The sequence below is a fragment of the Candoia aspera genome, chromosome 4 (genome assembly GCF_035149785.1).
Source record: "Candoia aspera isolate rCanAsp1 chromosome 4, rCanAsp1.hap2, whole genome shotgun sequence".
In the NCBI taxonomy this organism is placed as follows: domain Eukaryota; kingdom Metazoa; phylum Chordata; class Lepidosauria; order Squamata; family Boidae; genus Candoia; species Candoia aspera.
The window spans coordinates 118,205,047-118,222,512 of record NC_086156.1 but is presented as its reverse complement, the minus strand read 5'-3'; the positions used below and the strand labels follow the sequence as shown (position 1 = coordinate 118,222,512).

At 53.7% G+C, this 17,466-nt stretch overlaps 2 protein-coding genes across 3 annotated transcripts; one reads left to right on the top strand and one right to left on the bottom strand.

The window, feature by feature from the left end:
* Nucleotides 1–2,805: 2,805 nt before the first annotated feature.
* On the top strand, nucleotides 2,806–6,122 carry LOC134496017 (diamine acetyltransferase 1-like). Its single transcript, XM_063301745.1, has 6 exons — nucleotides 2,806–2,932; nucleotides 3,359–3,413; nucleotides 3,952–4,035; nucleotides 4,570–4,671; nucleotides 5,360–5,400; nucleotides 5,589–6,122. The coding sequence occupies exons 1-6, from the start codon at nucleotides 2,870–2,872 to the stop codon at nucleotides 5,748–5,750; spliced, it is 507 nt and encodes a 168-aa protein (XP_063157815.1). The 5' UTR covers nucleotides 2,806–2,869; the 3' UTR covers nucleotides 5,751–6,122.
* Nucleotides 6,123–7,117: 995 nt separating this feature from the next.
* On the bottom strand, nucleotides 7,118–17,417 carry CHRNB1 (cholinergic receptor nicotinic beta 1 subunit). Of its 2 annotated transcripts, none has more exons than XM_063301732.1 (11): nucleotides 17,330–17,417; nucleotides 16,860–16,999; nucleotides 15,489–15,533; nucleotides 14,095–14,204; nucleotides 13,044–13,152; nucleotides 12,300–12,447; nucleotides 11,517–11,708; nucleotides 10,447–10,670; nucleotides 8,954–9,120; nucleotides 7,720–7,867; nucleotides 7,118–7,259 (listed from the first exon to the last, which is right to left on the bottom strand). In XM_063301732.1, exons 1-11 carry the CDS (start codon nucleotides 17,376–17,378, stop codon nucleotides 7,119–7,121), a joined length of 1,473 nt encoding a protein of 490 aa, XP_063157802.1. In that variant the 5' UTR covers nucleotides 17,379–17,417; the 3' UTR covers nucleotide 7,118. The 2 variants fall into 2 exon arrangements, with proteins under 2 accessions (XP_063157802.1, XP_063157803.1); XM_063301733.1 differs by having other exon boundaries at nucleotides 12,300–12,420.
* Nucleotides 17,418–17,466: the final 49 nt, after the last annotated feature.

The window sequence follows — 17,466 nt, the reverse complement described above, 5'->3', positions numbered from 1 at the left end:
ACATTTAGGCCAGACTTGGCTGCCAGAACGTGGACTTATTTATTTATTTTATTTGTTGATCCAATTTTGCCACCGCCCATCTCCCCGCAAAGGGGGGACTCTGGACGGTTTGCAACCAGGATAAAACATTCAAATACCATAAAACTATAAATACAAATATAATATGCAAATAAATACAATATTGCTGTTCAGACACACTCATTAAAGGCCGCTGGCATCCAGGGGTCGGCTGGTCCTTCCCCCCGGTCCTTGCTGCCCCTTACAGGGGATTCATTGATTCGCATTCATGCTCTGAGGAGGGGGTCAGGCTGGATGACCAGAAGGAGCCCCTCCAATCTTAGAATCTTGTGTTGTATCCTCCCCCCTCTGGAATGGCAGCCACTTTCCCAGTTTGTGCCTTGGTGGGACTCCTTCCAGCTTGAATGAGGCTTGCTTACAAAGCATCTTTTATCTTCGGGCTCTGTCACTCCTTAGATGTTCTGGCAGGGTTTGGGCGGGGGGGGGGGGTGGCATGGTGTGTGCCTGGAGTTGCTGCTGTAGGAGCTGGTATTGCCGGAGGCAAAACTCAGCAGCTTCTCATCTTGGGAATGACTTTGTCTCGTAATTCAGAGGCGGCTCTGGGCTCATCTCCTTCCCTGCCGCATCTAGCAAAACTCAGTGCAAGGTTTTTGGGTGTGCAAAATGTGGGCTCGCTTGCTATGTTTTTAAGAACCTTCACCATCCCAGAGCGCTGCGGGGGCCTTGCACACCAACTTCCGTCACTGCTGCGCCTGGCATCCAAGGCCTCTGCAGAGCAGCAGGTGGGGAAGGTTCCCATGACCTTTGATGGTGGCTTAGAATTGTAGATCGTGTGTGCGTGTGTGTGTGTGCGCGCACGTGCGCAGGCCTGAATGCAGGCAGGCATCCCCAGGGCCTTGAAAGACAGGCGCCCAAGCCCAGGAAGAGCCGAATTCGGCTGACGCAAGAGGTCAGGGCTTTCAAAGACGCTACACATTAACAAGTCACCAGACCGAGAAGAACGCCATGTGCAGCGCCCTGTCACCTGCTAAACATGTGCCACCTTGCCACTAAATCGGGGCACTCCAGCAAAAGGCGGAACGGAACAAACGAATCACCTTTTGGTGTCAGAGGTGAACTGCTAAATTGGTTGACGTTAAATGAATGAGGGGCGCATCTCCAGAGAAGAGAATGAGTCTGGCTATGGCTGTTAATCCCACTGACTTTGTGGAGCTTCCACTCTGAGGGGCAGTCTACCTCTGGGTCAGTTTTTTTCTCGTGGCCACTTCATCCCCAGTCTCCGGTCCCCCAAGACCCACCTGGGGCCTGTCTGGTGGCGTTTTTAGCATGGAGAACTCTCTTTAAGATTCTCCCAAGCATCTTGAAAGCTGCCTGGGTGCTTTCGGCTTTTATAGAGGGTCGGCTGGCACCTTTTCCAAGTAACACATTTTCCGAAAAGGCAGAAGCCTTCGTGAGCTGCTGTGGCTCAGGAAAGCTTCTGCCTTTTAACGAACAGGTATTACTTGGAAAAGGTGTGACCAAGCTTCTGACTTTTTGCCACCAGAGACCAACACAGCTTTCTTCCAACAAACTTAACGTTTTCTAAGAGTTGTTTAATAGGATGCCCAATTTTTTGCTGACCTCTGCCTTCTCCTGGGAGCGCCGCTTAACTGATAATGAGTAGGATGGGGTGGGACTTGCTAGATGTTTCCTGTCTGTCTCAGTGGCCCCTTTGCTTTCCCTCTTCTGCAAAAATCTTTGCCGGCCCCAGACACACCAAAGAGCCTCTATGGGGGCCCCTGGGCCATCAAACCTAACAGCAGAGACCTCGGTGGACAGCAAGGCCTTCTCTCTGCTAGTATCTTATGCGTCCTCCTAGTGTCTCTCAGCCATCCTAACTGAAGGCGGATAAGGGCTGTCTGCTTCCCTGTTATCACGACACAATGTTGGCTGGATGACGTACAGGTAGTCCTCAACTGATGACCACAATAGGGACCAGAAAAGTCATCATTAAGTGGTGCGGTTGTTAAGCGAGGCATCACGTGACTGCACCTGACTTTATGACATTTTTTGCGGTGGTTGTTAAGCGAATCACACAGTTCCCCATTGACTTTGTTTGTCAGAAGCCAGCTGGGAAGGTTGCAAATGGCAATCATGTGGCCCTGGGAAACTGCAACTGTCATAAATACATGCCGGTTGCCAAGTGCCTGAATTTTGATTGCGTGAGCGTGGGGACACTGTGATGGTCATAAGTGCGAGAACTGGTCATAAGTAACTTTTTCCAGTGCTGTCGTAACTTCAAACGGTTGCTAAATGGATGATCGTAAGTCGAGGACTACCTGTAGACCAGCATTTCTCAACCTTAAAGTCTTAAAGTCGCCATGTAGGCTTAACTCTCAGAATTCCTCAGCCAGCACATGTGGACTTCAACTCCCAGAATTATCTAGCCAACAGGAATTCTGGGAATTGAAGTCCACACATCTTCAATTTGCCAACACTGATCTAGAAGATGCTTCAAGTCACTAGTGTAGAAGTGATCAAGCGTCTCCAAAATCTCAGCTGGAGAAGCGTCTTTCCTGCAACCTGCCGGTCTCTGCAAGCCTTGCCTGGACATCCCTCCCGGCTTCCTGGGCCTGCTCTTGAGCCCCAAAGGCCCACCCCTGCGTCCCAGCCTCCTTCAGAGAGAGGAGGCCAAGGTTGGACTTGGGACCTTCTGAAGGCCAAGCAGAGCAAGCCATGGAGTGGGGGGAGGAGGAAGAGGAGGGGGAAAGTCTGCTTTCCCCCACCTTCTCCTGCACTTAAGCAGCTCAGCAGCACGCTGGGCAAAGAGGCGGGGAGAGACAGAGAGAGGAGCAGACGAAGAGTGGGCACCATGAGCTTTGTAATCCGCCCGTGCGCCCCCAGGGATCTGAAGGACATCATGCGCCTTATCAAGGTGAGGATGAAGCATGGAATGGGCAGGGCGGCATCCGACACGGGTGGAACAGGAATGAGGCTCCCTCCCTCTCTCCCTCCATGCCTGGTGCCATAAAGCGCAGTCTGGCTGGGAGGTCCCTCCGGAGTGTGGCTGAGAGGGGTCCAAAAGGCCCGGTCCCCCAGGAGGGTCCTCCCTCCAGGGAGCAAGAGCTACGCAGAAGAAGAAGGTGTTCCTGAGCAGCCCTCGCACACTGCAGTTGGGGAGGAAAGCTTCCTGGTTGATCAGGCCCCACGTGAGCAAAAGGGGCCATTTCCAGGGCCTCCCTTCTCCGGAAACCCTGCTGTCTTGGGTCTTCTACCGCCACAACCGGTGTCTTGAGGTCTGACGGCCATAACGAGTCAGGGAGCCAATTAATGGGACCCGTTTTGTCCCGTCTCTCCACAGGAGATAGCCGTCATTTACAGCGTCCCTGTGGAAAGCCTCAGCACCAATGTCCAAGGTATGGGGGGGGGGCAGGGGGGCTCTGGGCATGCGACAAGTTTGCCAGGCTGACTGAAAGTGCTGAGTTGAGGGGGAGAGAGTCCCACCTGGCTGGGGGTCCCCCATCTGCTAGGAAAGCTGCCTTGGCTTGCCTGTGAAGCCCAGCTGGGTCTGCAGAAAGGGGGAAGTCCGGCTGTGTTCACACAACAGGCTTAAGCCAGTTCCTGAAGGCACCCACTTTCTGCATTTGCACTATAAGCCAATGCAATAAAATAACCAGGGTTCGCACCAACCAGGCTTAGCCCAGTGCATAAATAAATTGAACGATAAATGGAACCATAAACTCACCAAACCAGCTGGGTTCACCCCACAGGGCAGCTAAAATAGCAACACCATAAAATAACCAGGGTTTGCACTAACCAGGCTTAGCCTGGTGCGTCAATGCATCCTCCCCGCTCCCCCCGCAACCACTCACACCCTTTCCAACTGGCAAAGGAGCAGGGAAGGGAAAGGCTGTTTTTCCAAAAGGGCCATCACGTCCCTTTTACTTTTCCCAGAACTGGAAAAGGCCGGATTTGGACCTCGTCCTAAATTTGAGTGCTTTGTGGCTGAAGTTCCTCCGGAGCGAAAGAGCAAGGAAGGTATTTGAATCTGGACAGAGCGCCCTTTCTCTCTGGCCTCTCAAGAGGAAGAGGAGGTGTGGGGGTGTCCACAGGAAGGGGCGAAGAAAGTCAAGGTGGGGGCCACTCTGCATGTTTGGGGTGGGCGGGCGAGGGCCGTCTACCACAGCTGCCATCTCAACCATTTTTGGGGGTGCCCCGCTGACCCCCTGGGGGATTTGCAAATACTCCATTCATCGCACTGCCCCCCCCCATTTTTTGAAGGGTGATACAGCATAGGCACCGGACCAAAGCCATGATGACGGTGCCATGATAGCATCATGTCAATGGTGGCATATGATATCCATGTGATGTCATTTGCCCTCGTGCCCCACCCCCTGGGCAGCACCCACGTGACGTGGCCTGCACCCCGTGTGAAATTCTGGGGACTGTTCACACAACCCTGGTTGCAGAGGGGCCATTTGGCAGAGCCTCGTCTAAGTGGGTGGCAGGGGCTTTCTGCCACGCCTTGCGTGGCCACGTTTGCATAGTGCCTTCCTCCCACTTTCTCTACAGGCCACACTCTGGTTGGATACATCCTGTCCAGCTACACCTACAGCAGCTGGAAAGGGACAAACCTCTACATAGACAATTTCTACGTCATGCCGGAATTTAGAGGTGAGCTTGGAAAACAGCCCTGGGTTGCCAAACCATGGTTTCCCAAGTAAGCCAGATTTGGTTGCATTCTTTCAACATACTCATCCAGAAACCACAGTTTAAAACTCCCAGGGCTTGGGTTTAAAACGAGCCCCAGGGCTTGCTCAGGGATTTGTTCGATTACCCCTTTGCGATGCAGGACACGATTAAAATGCTCAGGATGCTGAAACTAAGTCACCACCTCTTCATGCCAATGAGGCAGATGATGCCAGGACACATGTGACTTCATGTGCCCCCCTTTGCCTCCCTGATAGACTCCCAGGTCCAGACGAGGCGTTTGTTGTGGTCTTCCTATAATTCATTCGTTTACAATTCCAAAGAGCATGCAATGGCTAATATCCAACTGCAGCGTCCTGGGATTTTTTGGCGTGGCTGATTACCTCCTCCTCCCCCAGTAAATTTACAGGCCCACCAGCCCTGCATTTGTAGACTTCCCCTCCAGTCCATGGCCACCATCTTATCTGGTGTCAGGGAGTTCCCCCAGATAAGGCAAGGAAGCATTTCTTCCCTTCATTGGCGCATCGACCCATTTTCCTGGGGGACCCCAAGTCCTGGTGTGGTCCCTGCTCTGGACTTGCCTACCTTCCTGAGAGCCAGAACGGCAGCCTGCCTCCCTGATTTGCCCCTTCTCTGATTCCCTTCCTTGCAGGGATGCGGATTGGGAATTCCCTGCTGAAGGAAGCAGCCAAGGTGAGCCCCCCACATCCCACGTGGGGATCGTGCGCCCACCACTTTGCCCAGAGGGCTGACGATGTCCAAGTGTCTCCTCTGCCCAATGTTTGCCCCAGTTATCGCTGATGTCCAGATGGGGCTGGGGAAGTGGGGGGCGCTGACAGAGTTTTTGCAAACTGCTTTCTCTCCCCCCACCCCACTTTCAGGCTGCTTGGCAACAAGGCTGCTCCGAGTTTCGCATGCACGTTTCCTCCCAAAAGCCAAAGAACATAGCCTACCTCGAGAAGCGGGGCGGGGAAAACCTGACGGTCCAAGCAGGCTGGAACCTATTCCGGTTCCGCAAAATGGCGGACCAAAGCAAGGCCTAGCATCAGGTGGGGTGGGGGGACAGGGCCTTGGGGACTGAGCCCTCCACCCCACGTGCCATTCTGGCAGGCCGCACAGTCCAGGTCTGTGTAAGAACAAAGGAGAATTGCTTTCTGAGCACACGCCGAGTGCCCTGAGGGATTAGGCCTGGAACTGGAGGATGGGAACTGGCCAGGAAGCATGGATGCTGAGGCCTTTTGCTTAGGTGAACGTTGACCTGTATGGGAAATAACTGCCCCTCCTGGGGGATCTCTGGAACTAAAGGTCTATAAAGGAAAAATCATTCACAGAGGCTTCTCGTGCCGTTTATTCTATAACCAACTTGGCACAAACCTTCCCCCGTAATATTTAACCGGAACCTCGATGTGGCTTTGAACCTCACTGCTTCAACCGCTCGCTACCCTGGTGGTTTGTCCTGGTTCTGGTCTCCCTCTTGCCTCCCTCTGACCACGCCCCGTATCCGACATCTTCAGGGTGCCCAGTCACACAAGGGGGCGTGTGAAACGGGGAGCCAACTGCCGCAATGCAAATGGCACCAGGTGCGCCCTGAGCCTTTGGAAACCGAACTCAATACTTCCTGCAAAATCTTTCCTTCCGTGCAAGGGAGAGAATGCATATTTGACGCCCCCCAAAAACCCTTATCACCCCCATTCCAACACCGTTCCTAACTCCAAACTCTGTAACAGTTCGGGGAAATGGAAGTGGGTCACAAAAGAGAATGGAGTTAAGTTCGTCGAGAACCGATCGTTGCGCATCACTGGAGCAAACGAGGAAGATGTTTCTGAGCCCCCCAAGGATAGATTCACATTCTACGCTGAGACTATAATTCTGTGAAAATAAGAAAGGTAGCATTTTTTTAAAAAAAAGTCTGATTTTCAATGAAAGGAAAACAGCTGGTTACATCCTGGTCGGGTCCTGGTGCCAGGCCTGCGAAAGATGATGGGAACTGTAAGCTGACCCTTCTGGACAGCACAACATTGGGGGAAGGGATTTTAGGGGAAGACCCGGTGGAGCAGACCGGTAGGAAACAGAGAGAAAGTGTGTCTTAGCAAGGAAGGAGAGAAGCACCAGTTGCATCTCTCCACAGCCCTCTCATCCCAACGCACACACGAGCAGAACCTCCCAGGCTTCGGCGTTCCAAACCAAGTCTCTGTCGTGAAGAGTGACAAGACTCTGGGCAGCCTTCCCTAAGGCAGGGACCTCCAGGTGTCCTGGACTCCCACGCCCATGGACTGCAGCCCCATGCCGGTGCGGGAAACGGGAGTTCCGGTCCAACCCGTTAGGAGGGTGCCGTGTTGGGGAAGCCGGGCTGGACGAGGATGGCTGCAGGCGGGGCCACCTCCCCCGGGGTCCCTTCCAGGAGGGGCTGCTCAGGGGAAAGGCTGCTCCGGGGGCAGGTGGAAGCTGGCATCCAGGAAGATGCTGAGGGTGCCGATGCTGGTGAAGATGATGAAGGTCCAGAAGAACAGCCGATCTACCACAAAGGCAACATATTCCCAGTCTTCCTTCAGCTGGAGGATTTGGGAGAGGGGAAGAGAGAGAGACATCCGGGGGGGCGGGGTGAGGGGCCGTGGAAAGGCCCCCTCCTCCACCACACATGCTCAGCTCCCTGCTGGGTCGGTGCACAGCAGGGGCACCATGTCCCCTGCGCTGACCAGCATGGCACCATTCCAGCTGGGCGTTCTCCTGCCCTTGCAGGAGGCAACGGACATACACAGCCCCTGCTGCTTTACTTTGGGTCCGTGCCGGCAAACGGCCTTGGGTGTCCGCAGGGAGGGTGTCAAAAAAGGCAAGACGGCCACAACCACGGGATCAAAGCCCGCAACACGCATGAAAAGGGCTGCGGGATTGATCACCTGGTTGGGCTGCCATCTTGAAGTTTTTGACACTCTCCCCGTGGATGCCCATGCAAACTGCACAACGAGGGAGGTGTGCTGCAAATGGATTTGCTCCTCTTCCTCCCCAACTCACTGTGTCATAATCTTCCTGCTCCTGAAGCTGCTGGGCGATGTATAAGACAGCATCCATGGCAGATTTCAAGTCGGGAGGGAGGGCGATACCATGACTGGGGCCGTTGATGAACTTCCGCATGTCTGTGGAGAAGGCCTCCAGCTGAAACCTTGAAAGAGCAGGAGAGGATTGGATCTACCGATGAAGAACAAACAGGGGCGTCTTCTCACTGACGGGCGTGAGTTTCTGGGGTTCGGGGTAGACGAAGAACGAACGTTCTCAGCAGCAATTAACACTGTGTGGGGCATCTGGGGAAGCTGTGATGATGCCACGCACATCGGTGGGCAAAGACTGTGAACGGCATCATTTGCACGATGATGTCGTGATGCATATGATGCCAGATGTCCCCCCCAGCCCCCCCAAAAGGGGCAAAAATATTTGTGCATTCAGAACAAAGGTAATGCTTAATTCAGAAGCATGTGCTTTATTCTCAGCTGGCTTTACGATTAAATAAACAGGCCTGACAGATGTGATTCAATACATTCATCCTCTAATTGGCTCCAGCCAATTAGCTGTCAGTCTCTCTGTATCTAGAGCAGATGGCTCTGGATTCTGATTAAAAAAAAATCAGAGCCAATTATCTTAAAGTTAAAGGTGCTGCTGAATCCCTATTATTCCTAATTGACTGAGTTTGCCCACGGTGCTATTTCAAGGTAAAAAAACAGAAAAAAAGATATTGAAAGAGCAGTGAAGAAGGGAAACATCCATAATCTGAAAAAGGTGACCATTTGCATATTTCTGGGATTTTTTTTTTCTTGGAAAGTGGTACTGCCCAAAGAACAATGCAAACTTTGCACGGAAAGCTTTGGCCTGGCTTTCCTGGCACAACCCTTCCCACTCTGCTTTGCTGCCAGGAAAGCTTCTGGGGTAGGGTGGGATGGGGGGAATCCACTTAGAACTTTGCTTTGTGCCCCAATAAAATATCTTGGAAAGGCTTGGTTCCCAGGTTTGGTTTTATTAATTCCCAACTAACCAATGTAGAATGCATGTTGCTGTTTTGCAATATTATCTTTCCAATATACAGTACTTTCTGTTTGAAAAAAGGCTGAAAATAGGGCACACTTTTTATATTAGCATACTTTCAATTTTTGGAAATCTTGAAAAATCCTTCCTTTCTTCCTCCCTCCCCCCCTCCCCCCCTCCCCCCCTCCCCCCACTTTGAATTCATCTCCTACACTGAAGCATGCATTTGTACCTGCTGGGTTTGGAAAAGTCACAGGTGGGGGTGCGAATAAAGTATTCGTCAGTGAGGCAGCTGCTTTTTACCACAGTCTCCTTGTGGGGCAGAGAGTGGGGCTGGAGAGCCAGTTTCGGCTTTGGGCGCCGCAGGCACAAATACCAAGGGAGTTTGTGGATAAAAATCTACAGAAGAAGCAAAAGAACATTCCTCTATTTATTCTCTTTTTAATCTGACTAATAACCAGGGTTCTCTGGGCAGAAGACAGTGCTTTAAAATAATGCAGTTGTAAACTGTGTAAAATAAAAAGTAAAATAAAACAGTGTAAAATAAAAAGTCTGAACAGAAGGTAAAAACAGTGGGATACATGAAAAAAATCACATAGGATAGAAGAGAGGTATCTAGAGCAGGCAAGGGAGTCAAAAAAGTCAAGATAGCAGATGCAATGTATCTTTATGCTGCTAAAACTCTTGTGTCTGTTTGATTGTTTGTAACCTTTAACTGGGTGAAACAGTGCGTCATAGGTCAACAATTTTGGAACAAAGGTACCTCAAATGATCTAACTTACAGAATGCATCCAAAATCCATGACCCATTACTCCCAGGGAATAGAAATTTGGCAAATTTTATCAAACCTTTTATGACATAAAAATTGTCATAAAACATTTTGTGACATAATACAAAATGTCATAAAATATTTCCTGTGGTCAACTCCTAATGTTTGACTGGGCTATACAGTTCACCATGGGCTACTTTCAAGGCAGATCCACCTCTCCCTGAATTTTTAAGAACTTTTCCAGTACATTAGAAGCTCTGCCCTTGTTGAAGGCATTGAGGAATCAGGTAAGGAAATATCTCAATGGGTCATGGGTTGTCAAGTGGACACTAAAAAGGGGCAGAGGTTCAATTGCGTGATTGCAGCCACCATCTTGACTGTTTGTCCCCACCTCCACTCCACCATCCCAACATTATACCTCTGTTGATACAGCCCAAGATTGCATTGGCTCTGTGGGCAGTGCAGTGCACTCCTGGCTCATGCTTAACTCATGGCCTACCAGGAGACCCAGATCCTCCTCCCAAGTCAGGTGGCTCGCTTTGAATGCAGGACAGGTAATCTGTGGAGGAGGAGGGCTTTCCTGGGTTGCTCACACTGGATGTCGATAGAAGCTAAATCCATAGATCGAGCCATCTGTCAAAACCCTCCATCAATGGTCAGAGGATTGTGTGGGCAATGAAGACACCGAATATTAGGCTGGTCTCACGATCGGATGACTTGAGGATGGATGGAGGCCTTTCATTCCCCAGAGGGAATGGCCCTGTTTTGCCTATGGTGGGATGAGAAGATGACCTGGGCAGGAAGAGCTGTTCCAAGTGGCTGAGAACCGCCAGGTCAAGGGAGCCAGGAGTGACTCCCCTCTCCCCAGTGTGATGGCAGAGGGAAGCCTAAAGCCCCAGGACGGGCCCCCAGATCAGTGGGGTGGACAAGCAGGACGACCTTCTCGCCCTCTTTACCTGCCTCACCCAGAAGGGCATCTTGTAGGAATTGGGTGAGCGATGGTGAATGTTGAGGACCACCACGCTGAGGATGACGGAGAAAGTGACCAAGATCATTGTGAACATGAGGTATTTGATGATGATGGGCACCGCCAGGGACGTCTCCGGGACCTTTTTGGCCAACAGGAGCAAGAAGACGGTCAGGGTGAGGAGAGCGAAAATGGAGAGGGTCATCTTCTCACCTGGTGCAAGGGGAAGGGGAAGTTGCGTTTGGCAGAGGCCCCCATCCCAGACAGACACAGGGTCCCAGCACCCGAATTCACAGCCCAAAGGCAGGCCCAGCTGGGACCTTAGAAATAGCTGCAGGCAACAGACAAGGGTTTGCACGGAAGTCTCCCCCTGAACGAGAACCACTTCCACCCTGCAGGGACCTCTCTACGAAGCCACAGAGTCACCGGTTCACTTCACAGGAGACGTTCCCCTGTGACCCCACCGGGAAGCATTGTGAGAGGGCAAGTTAAGGACGCTTTCCCTTTGGGAAGTCATGGGATCTGGGGAGGAGGGGCAGGAAGTGGGGCAAATGCCACCCTAATTCCCACAAAGGCTGGGAGCACATAGCACCCTGGATGGCACTTTGCCTCGAGAAGGTGGAACGAGAAGAACAGCAGCCATTCAGGAAAGCGACCGTCGGGTTGTTTCCCCTTGGCCCCTCCCCACAAGCACTTCCCCAGCAGCTTCCTTGTTGGACCCCACTCCGAAGGGGACCAGCTCTGCTCCAAGGGGCCCGGGAGGGAGCCCTGGGGGCAGCAAGACTGCCAGAGATGGCCTGGGTTGGGGTGAACGTGGAAGGATTTGAGTGGACCATCCATCGACGGGGCAGTTGGCCAACCTTGCGCCCCCAATCAGCGCTCTGCAATGCTCCCCAGAACTGTGGAAGAGTCCCAGCAAGAGAAGGTGGTGGTCTGGGGGGGCATTTGGGGCACCAGGAGGGCAACGCTATCATGCCCTTTCAAGGGAAGGAGCCAAAAGGGAAGACGCCCCCTGTGGCCTGCCGCGAAAGACCCAAAGGCCCCTTGTGGGCGGCTCACCGGCATCCGGCGGGAGATAAAAGACGAAGATGGCCAGGATGGTGATCAGGATGCAGGGAATGATGACGTTGATGAGGTAGAACAGCGGCTTGCGGCGGATGATGAGGTAGAAGGTGATGTCCTCGTAAAGCGGGTCCCCCGGGTGGATGTTCTTGCGGGCCGGTTTGTGCTGGATCTCCCACTGCCCGTTGTCTGTGGAAGCAAAGGACGGGAGGGCATCCGAAGGGAAGGCCCTTGGCCCAACGCCTGCATCTCCTCAGGCAGCACCGGGGGGCCTCCCTCTCGGCTGCGCAGCCCCCCGTGCTCCTCAAGCGGAGTTAGGAAGGACCCGGCGAGACGGAGTCGGACCGAGCCGGCAGACCTTCTGGCCGGACAGGGCAGAAGGCGATCCGGAGAGCTGACGAGGGCCTCCGAGGAAGGGGAGGATTTTGTGGGCAAATCCCGGATTAGGTTGGCTCGGGACAGAGAGCAGCAGGGCCTTTGGGACCCCTGCCCCAAACCCCTTTTTTGATGGCTTAAGAAACGGTCATGGCTTAAGAAACCCCTTTTATGATTTATGACGTCTCCCATGGTTTGAGGGAGACGTCATAAAAAGTAAAAAAGGGAGAGTGAAGCACGCATTTCCTGAGGACGGGGCTCCTGTGAAGTGCTTCCTTGGCTAACTGGTGTTCGGGGTTTGTGTGACGTACCCTCAGACCAACAATTTACCACACTGTTGGGTCTGCGCAGCGAACAGGCAAGCTGAACCCCATCACAGGCAGGAACCCTGCATCCTTTCCTCACCAATAAAGGTGTTTTCATATATGCTGATCTCCTTCACGTCCTGCCCGTTCTCGTCGACGGGGTGCCAAAGGGTGATCTCCGAGGCGTCGTAAGTGTACGACCGGAAGACCATCGTGCAGTTCTGCCAGTCGAATGGGAAATAGGTCACCTGCAATCCCACAAAAAACAAGAGAGAGAGAACCAGCAAGTATCTGCCAGCTTTAATGACATCTTCCTTTATTAAATACAGGTAGTCCTCACTTAACAACCTTTCGTTTAGTGATGGTTTGGATTTACAACGGTGCTGAAAAAAAATCTAGTTATGACTAGTCCTCACACTTATGACCGTTGCAGCTTCTCTGCGGTCACGTGATCATGATTTGGGTGCTTGGCAACTGGTTCGCATTTATGACCATTGCAGCATCCCTGGTCACGTGATCGCCACTTTCGACCTTCCTGGCTGGTTTCTGGCAAGCAAAATCAATGGGAAACCATGTGATTTGCTTAACAACCATATGATTCACTTAATGCTCGCAGTGATTCACTTAACAACTGCTGCAAAAAGGTCATAAAATCGGGTCGGATTCACTTAATGACCGCTTTGCGTAGCAACCTAAATTCTGGTCCCAATTGTGGTTGTTAAACAAGGGCTACCTGTACTTCCCCTTCCCAACCACGCAGGCACCTCGAACGGAGAAGCCTTCTCTGAAACTGTGTGGTGAGTTTGCACTCGTCGAGAGCCAAAGGCTGGGAGCAGAGTCTGACCTGGATGCTGCAGCTGCTCCGATAAAGGGCCGGGGGCTGCCAGTGGACCCTTCCGTCGTGGTGCACGAGGACGTTCACGCTGAGAGCAATTTTGAAGACACCGTCATTGCTGGACAGGAGGAAAGAGGACACGTTCCACCTTCCACAGAAAAACACTTGCTCAAAACCCTTGTTCAGAGTCCTGCATCTGTTTTCAGGCTGGAGGTTGGCCTTAAAGTGGCAGCTTAAGATTAAAATTAATTTAATTAATATGAAATGGAAAAAAAAAATCACTAAAATGTGTACTCTTTTCTGCTTTCCACCCGCAAGGTGTCTGTGCATTTTCTATTGAGTAGAAAAAGTGTGAATTTCATTCATTTATCAATAAACCGCCTTTCATTCATTAATACAGGTAGCCCTCGCTTAACAACCATTTGTTTAGCGATGGTTCGGACTTACGACAGTGCTAAAAAAACAACTTGCACTTATGACTGTCCTCACACTTATGACTGTCTCAGTGTCCCCACGGTCACATGATCACGATTCGGGCATTTGGCAATTGGTTCGCATTTATGACTGTCGCAGCATCCCGTGGTCATGTGATCACCATTTTCGATCTTCCCAGCCAGCTCTGGCAAGCAAAATCTATGGGAAATTGCATGACTTGCTTAATGACTGCTGCAAAAAAGGTCATAAAATCAGGTTGGATTCACTTAATGACCGCTCCACTTAGCAACCAAAATGCCAGTTGTAGGCGTTAAACCACTTATAAACCATTTCATTCATTCATTCATTTCACTTGCATATTACCAAATCCCATAAGATTTTGGCTGCTGGAGGGGGCTTAAGAAATGCCAAATTTGTGTGTCCATTTTTGACATCTTTATGGAGAGAAGTGCTGCAGTTCAGCCCCGTGGATGGGCTTAACCCAGCTCAGGAGTGTTCCTTCTCCTCTGTCCCTGCTCCTGCTCAGCAGCGAGGAAAGGCCATCCTGCTTGAAAACACCTTTCCACCCACCCCCACGGTTGTTGCCAAAGCCAGCATCAAATTCCTAGCCCTCATGGCCGCTCACTTGTTCATGAGGACGATGTCAGGGAGCCACACTTCCTCTGCACCGACTCTGACAGAGGTGACCCCCTCAAAGTCGGCCGGATCCCAGGTGAGCCGATAGTCGATCCACTCCTGAGACAGAAAGGGCGGTCCCGCGAGGAAGACGATGGAGTAATCCGGCAGAAAAAGGAAAAATTACAGCTCAGCCAGTAAGGTCTGTTAACCTAAAGCTACACGGCACCGTCAAGCTTCAGGATGGGGGTACCGTGCAGAATCAGGGAACCAGCCCTTATCCGTGAGGTCATGAAGGTGAAGCTTCTCTGGACACCTGAATTTTTTGGCAGCCCAGACTGAGCTGCCGTTGATGAGATCGGCTGTCCGGGAGCTCTGCGCCTCTCTCTTGGCTCATGGGGGGAACATCCCTCCTGCTACGGGCCCAGACAACCCCCCCACAATCTCTCTGCAGGTGGGCTTGCGCCCAGGTCTCTCGCTTCCTCTCCCCCACCCCAGAGAGCTGCTCTCTCTTCCATTCCAACCTCTGAGCTTGTCCGCCAAGCAAAGCTGCCCCCCCCCGTTTGTTTGGCCCTCTGAAACCAGGAGCTCGAGAAAACCACCCCTGCTTTCCTAATGCTGCGGCAGAGACAGAGGTGTCCACAGGGGGGCGAAAGCCAAGGTGGCAGCTGCCGCTGCAGGGCTGAAGGCTCACCCCTTGGTGGTGTGTAAAAAAAAGGGGGGGCTGCGATCACCTGGACAGTTTTCTCAACCCCGCTGGACATCCCTGGGCAGAGGCCAGCGTCTTCTGCAAACGCTTCATCCAATAAGGGCACCTGACTCACCAGGCAGCCCGCAAGGGTGGTGCGTGCAAGTCCCTCCTCTTGGCCACAAGGCTGGCTCTCCAAGGAGGCATCTCACTTGCAGCAGCCAAAAAAAATCAGGAAATGCAAACTGTCTGGAGCATGATTTCTCAACCTTGGCAACTTTAAGATGGGTGGACTTCAACTCCCAGAATTCCACAGCTGCTGGCTGGGGAATTCTGGGAGTTGAAGTCCACCCATCTTAAAGTTGCCAAGGTTGAGAAACCCTGGTCTGGAGGGAGCACCCGGCAGGTTAAGCAACCCTGGTCTGGAGGGAGCACCACTCACCACCTCTGCTTCTGGCTTTAGAGGAGAAAGACCCCTGTCAAATCTGCTTTAAATATGCCCTTAAGTTCCTTAAGGACAGGCGTGGGCTGGGTGAATGTATGAGAAAGAGGGCCATCTTTAAACTGAGTCTGGTCTTGTGGCCATCACCACAGGGCTGGGGGAGAAGTCCACGCTCTGGGATGGGCTGTGAGAAAAGACCCCTTCTCCTTTGGGGGAGGGCGCCTTTGAGACCCAGACATCAACCCCCCCGTAAGGCAGTCTTTTTTTTACTCACCTGATCCATGTAGACTTTTGTGGTCAGCTCTTCATCTTTTTCGTTCTGAAAAGAAAACGGCGGAGATGCCCTGGTGTGCATTTGCATGCTTTCTAGAGCCTCCACACTGGTGGGACTTCCAACATTCTGGCAGACAGAGAAAAACTCCCTCCCAGGGAGAGCCAGTGACCGAGGGGGGAGCTTGGCCCCACTGCGGTGGATGTGTCCAGGCTTTCTTTTGGACCCCAGCATGGAGCAGGGGGTTGACGAGATGGCCTTGGGGGCCCCCTCCAACTCTCAGGTTCTAGAACCCTCAGCCAGCATATTGCTGTGCGGCACATTTGGGAGGTGCCGGTTCTGGGAAGGGAAGGGAAGGGAACGACCCCATGCTTGGAAAAAAGAGGGAGGTTTCTTGGTGGCGACTCCCCCTTGGGGATCTCTCCCCAGGGATACTCACCGGGTCCCCATTCTGTATTCCTCTGGAAACTGATTGGCTTTAAAACAGGGGGGCTTCCTTGCCTGATTTAATTCTTCTCAACTACATTATACAGGGCGCTGTACTGCAATGGCTCAAAATGGAGGCATTTTATTTTCCACCTGCGCGGCCTGGCCTGGCCTGGCCTGGCCACCCTTTTCTTCTCTTAGGAGAGGCAGGACAGGCAAGGGTCTGCACAGACGGCCCTCCCTGAGTGGTGCAGAGTGTTATTCCACCAGGATAAGAAAGGGGGGCCGGCCGAGCCAGCAAAGGGCACAGAACTGCTTGGGGTTGGACTGCAGCCTCTCCAAGGTTAGGGGTCAGGGCCGGCTTAGCCCCTGTCCTGCCCGCCCCATCCGCATGGACCGGTGGGAGAGCCCCCTTGTGTCCTTTTCCTCGGCCACAGGAGGGAAACGTTTCCAAAAAGGCGAGGAGGAGACATCGTCTCCAGGCAGGACCGGCAGCGGACAAAGAGCTATTAATAGCCTCTCAGCTGTTGTAGCTTCCGTTAGCCGCCGCTTGCACGGCCAGGCACCAAATGTGCAAACTCGACGGTCGAAGGACGCCGCGCGCAGCAGCTTCCGGGGCGCGCCTTGCAGAGCTGCGGGGACCCGGCTCCCGTGACGCCCAGCCCGAGGGGAAACAGAAGCCTGCCCGCGCCCGCCAGCACCGCCTCCCCGACCTCAGATACTCAGGACTCCACGCCCCACACTCCCCAGCCGCTCCCCACCGGTGGCGTTTGGGCCGGCGCGGGGAGCCGGGGTCCTCCGGAGGCCGCTGCAGGACCGCTCCCGCTTGCTCCGCCGGCCCGGCCACCGGGGGAGGATGGCGGGGTTGCGGTGGGGCAGCGCCTGGGGCTGCCCCCGGCCGCTGCCCTGCCCTGCCCTGCCCCACCACCGGCCCTTCGCCCCTCTTACCAAGCTGATCAGCTGCGAGAGAGACATGCCCACCCGCACCGGGACTCTGCTGGAGACCCGGCGGACCGGGAGGACGGTGGGGGAGTAGCTTTGGAAGAGCCGCTGTCTCAGGCGCCCCTCGACTTCGGAGGTCCCGGCGGCTGGAGAAGGGAAAGAGCGGCGGGCGCTTAGAGGCAAGCGGGCAGACCCAGACTTCGGCACCCGCTTAGGGGAGAGCCGGAGTTTCGTGGGCTCTCCGGCCTCGGCAGCCCCGCTCCAAGAGGCAGGGCCGGGCCTACCTGTGACGGAGAGCATCCAGAGGAGCCCCCCCAGGACCACCCCGCTGCTCATGGCGGCCTCTCGCTGCCCCCCGATCCCCCTGCAGGACGGCGCCTCCTGGCCCCAGAGCCGCCTGCTGGCACCGGCAGCCTCAGTCGGCGGCTCCCGAAATACTGGGGAGGGGCTCGACATCGAGTTCCTGGGGGGATTACCCAGCTGCGGAAGGCATTTCCGCCCGGCCAGCTGTCCCGGGAAGGGCATGCAAGGAAGGCCCGGGGGCCCTCTCCGGTTGCAGCACGCGGCGGGAGGCGAGGGGCGCCCAGGGAGGGCGGAGCGGGGGCACGGCCGC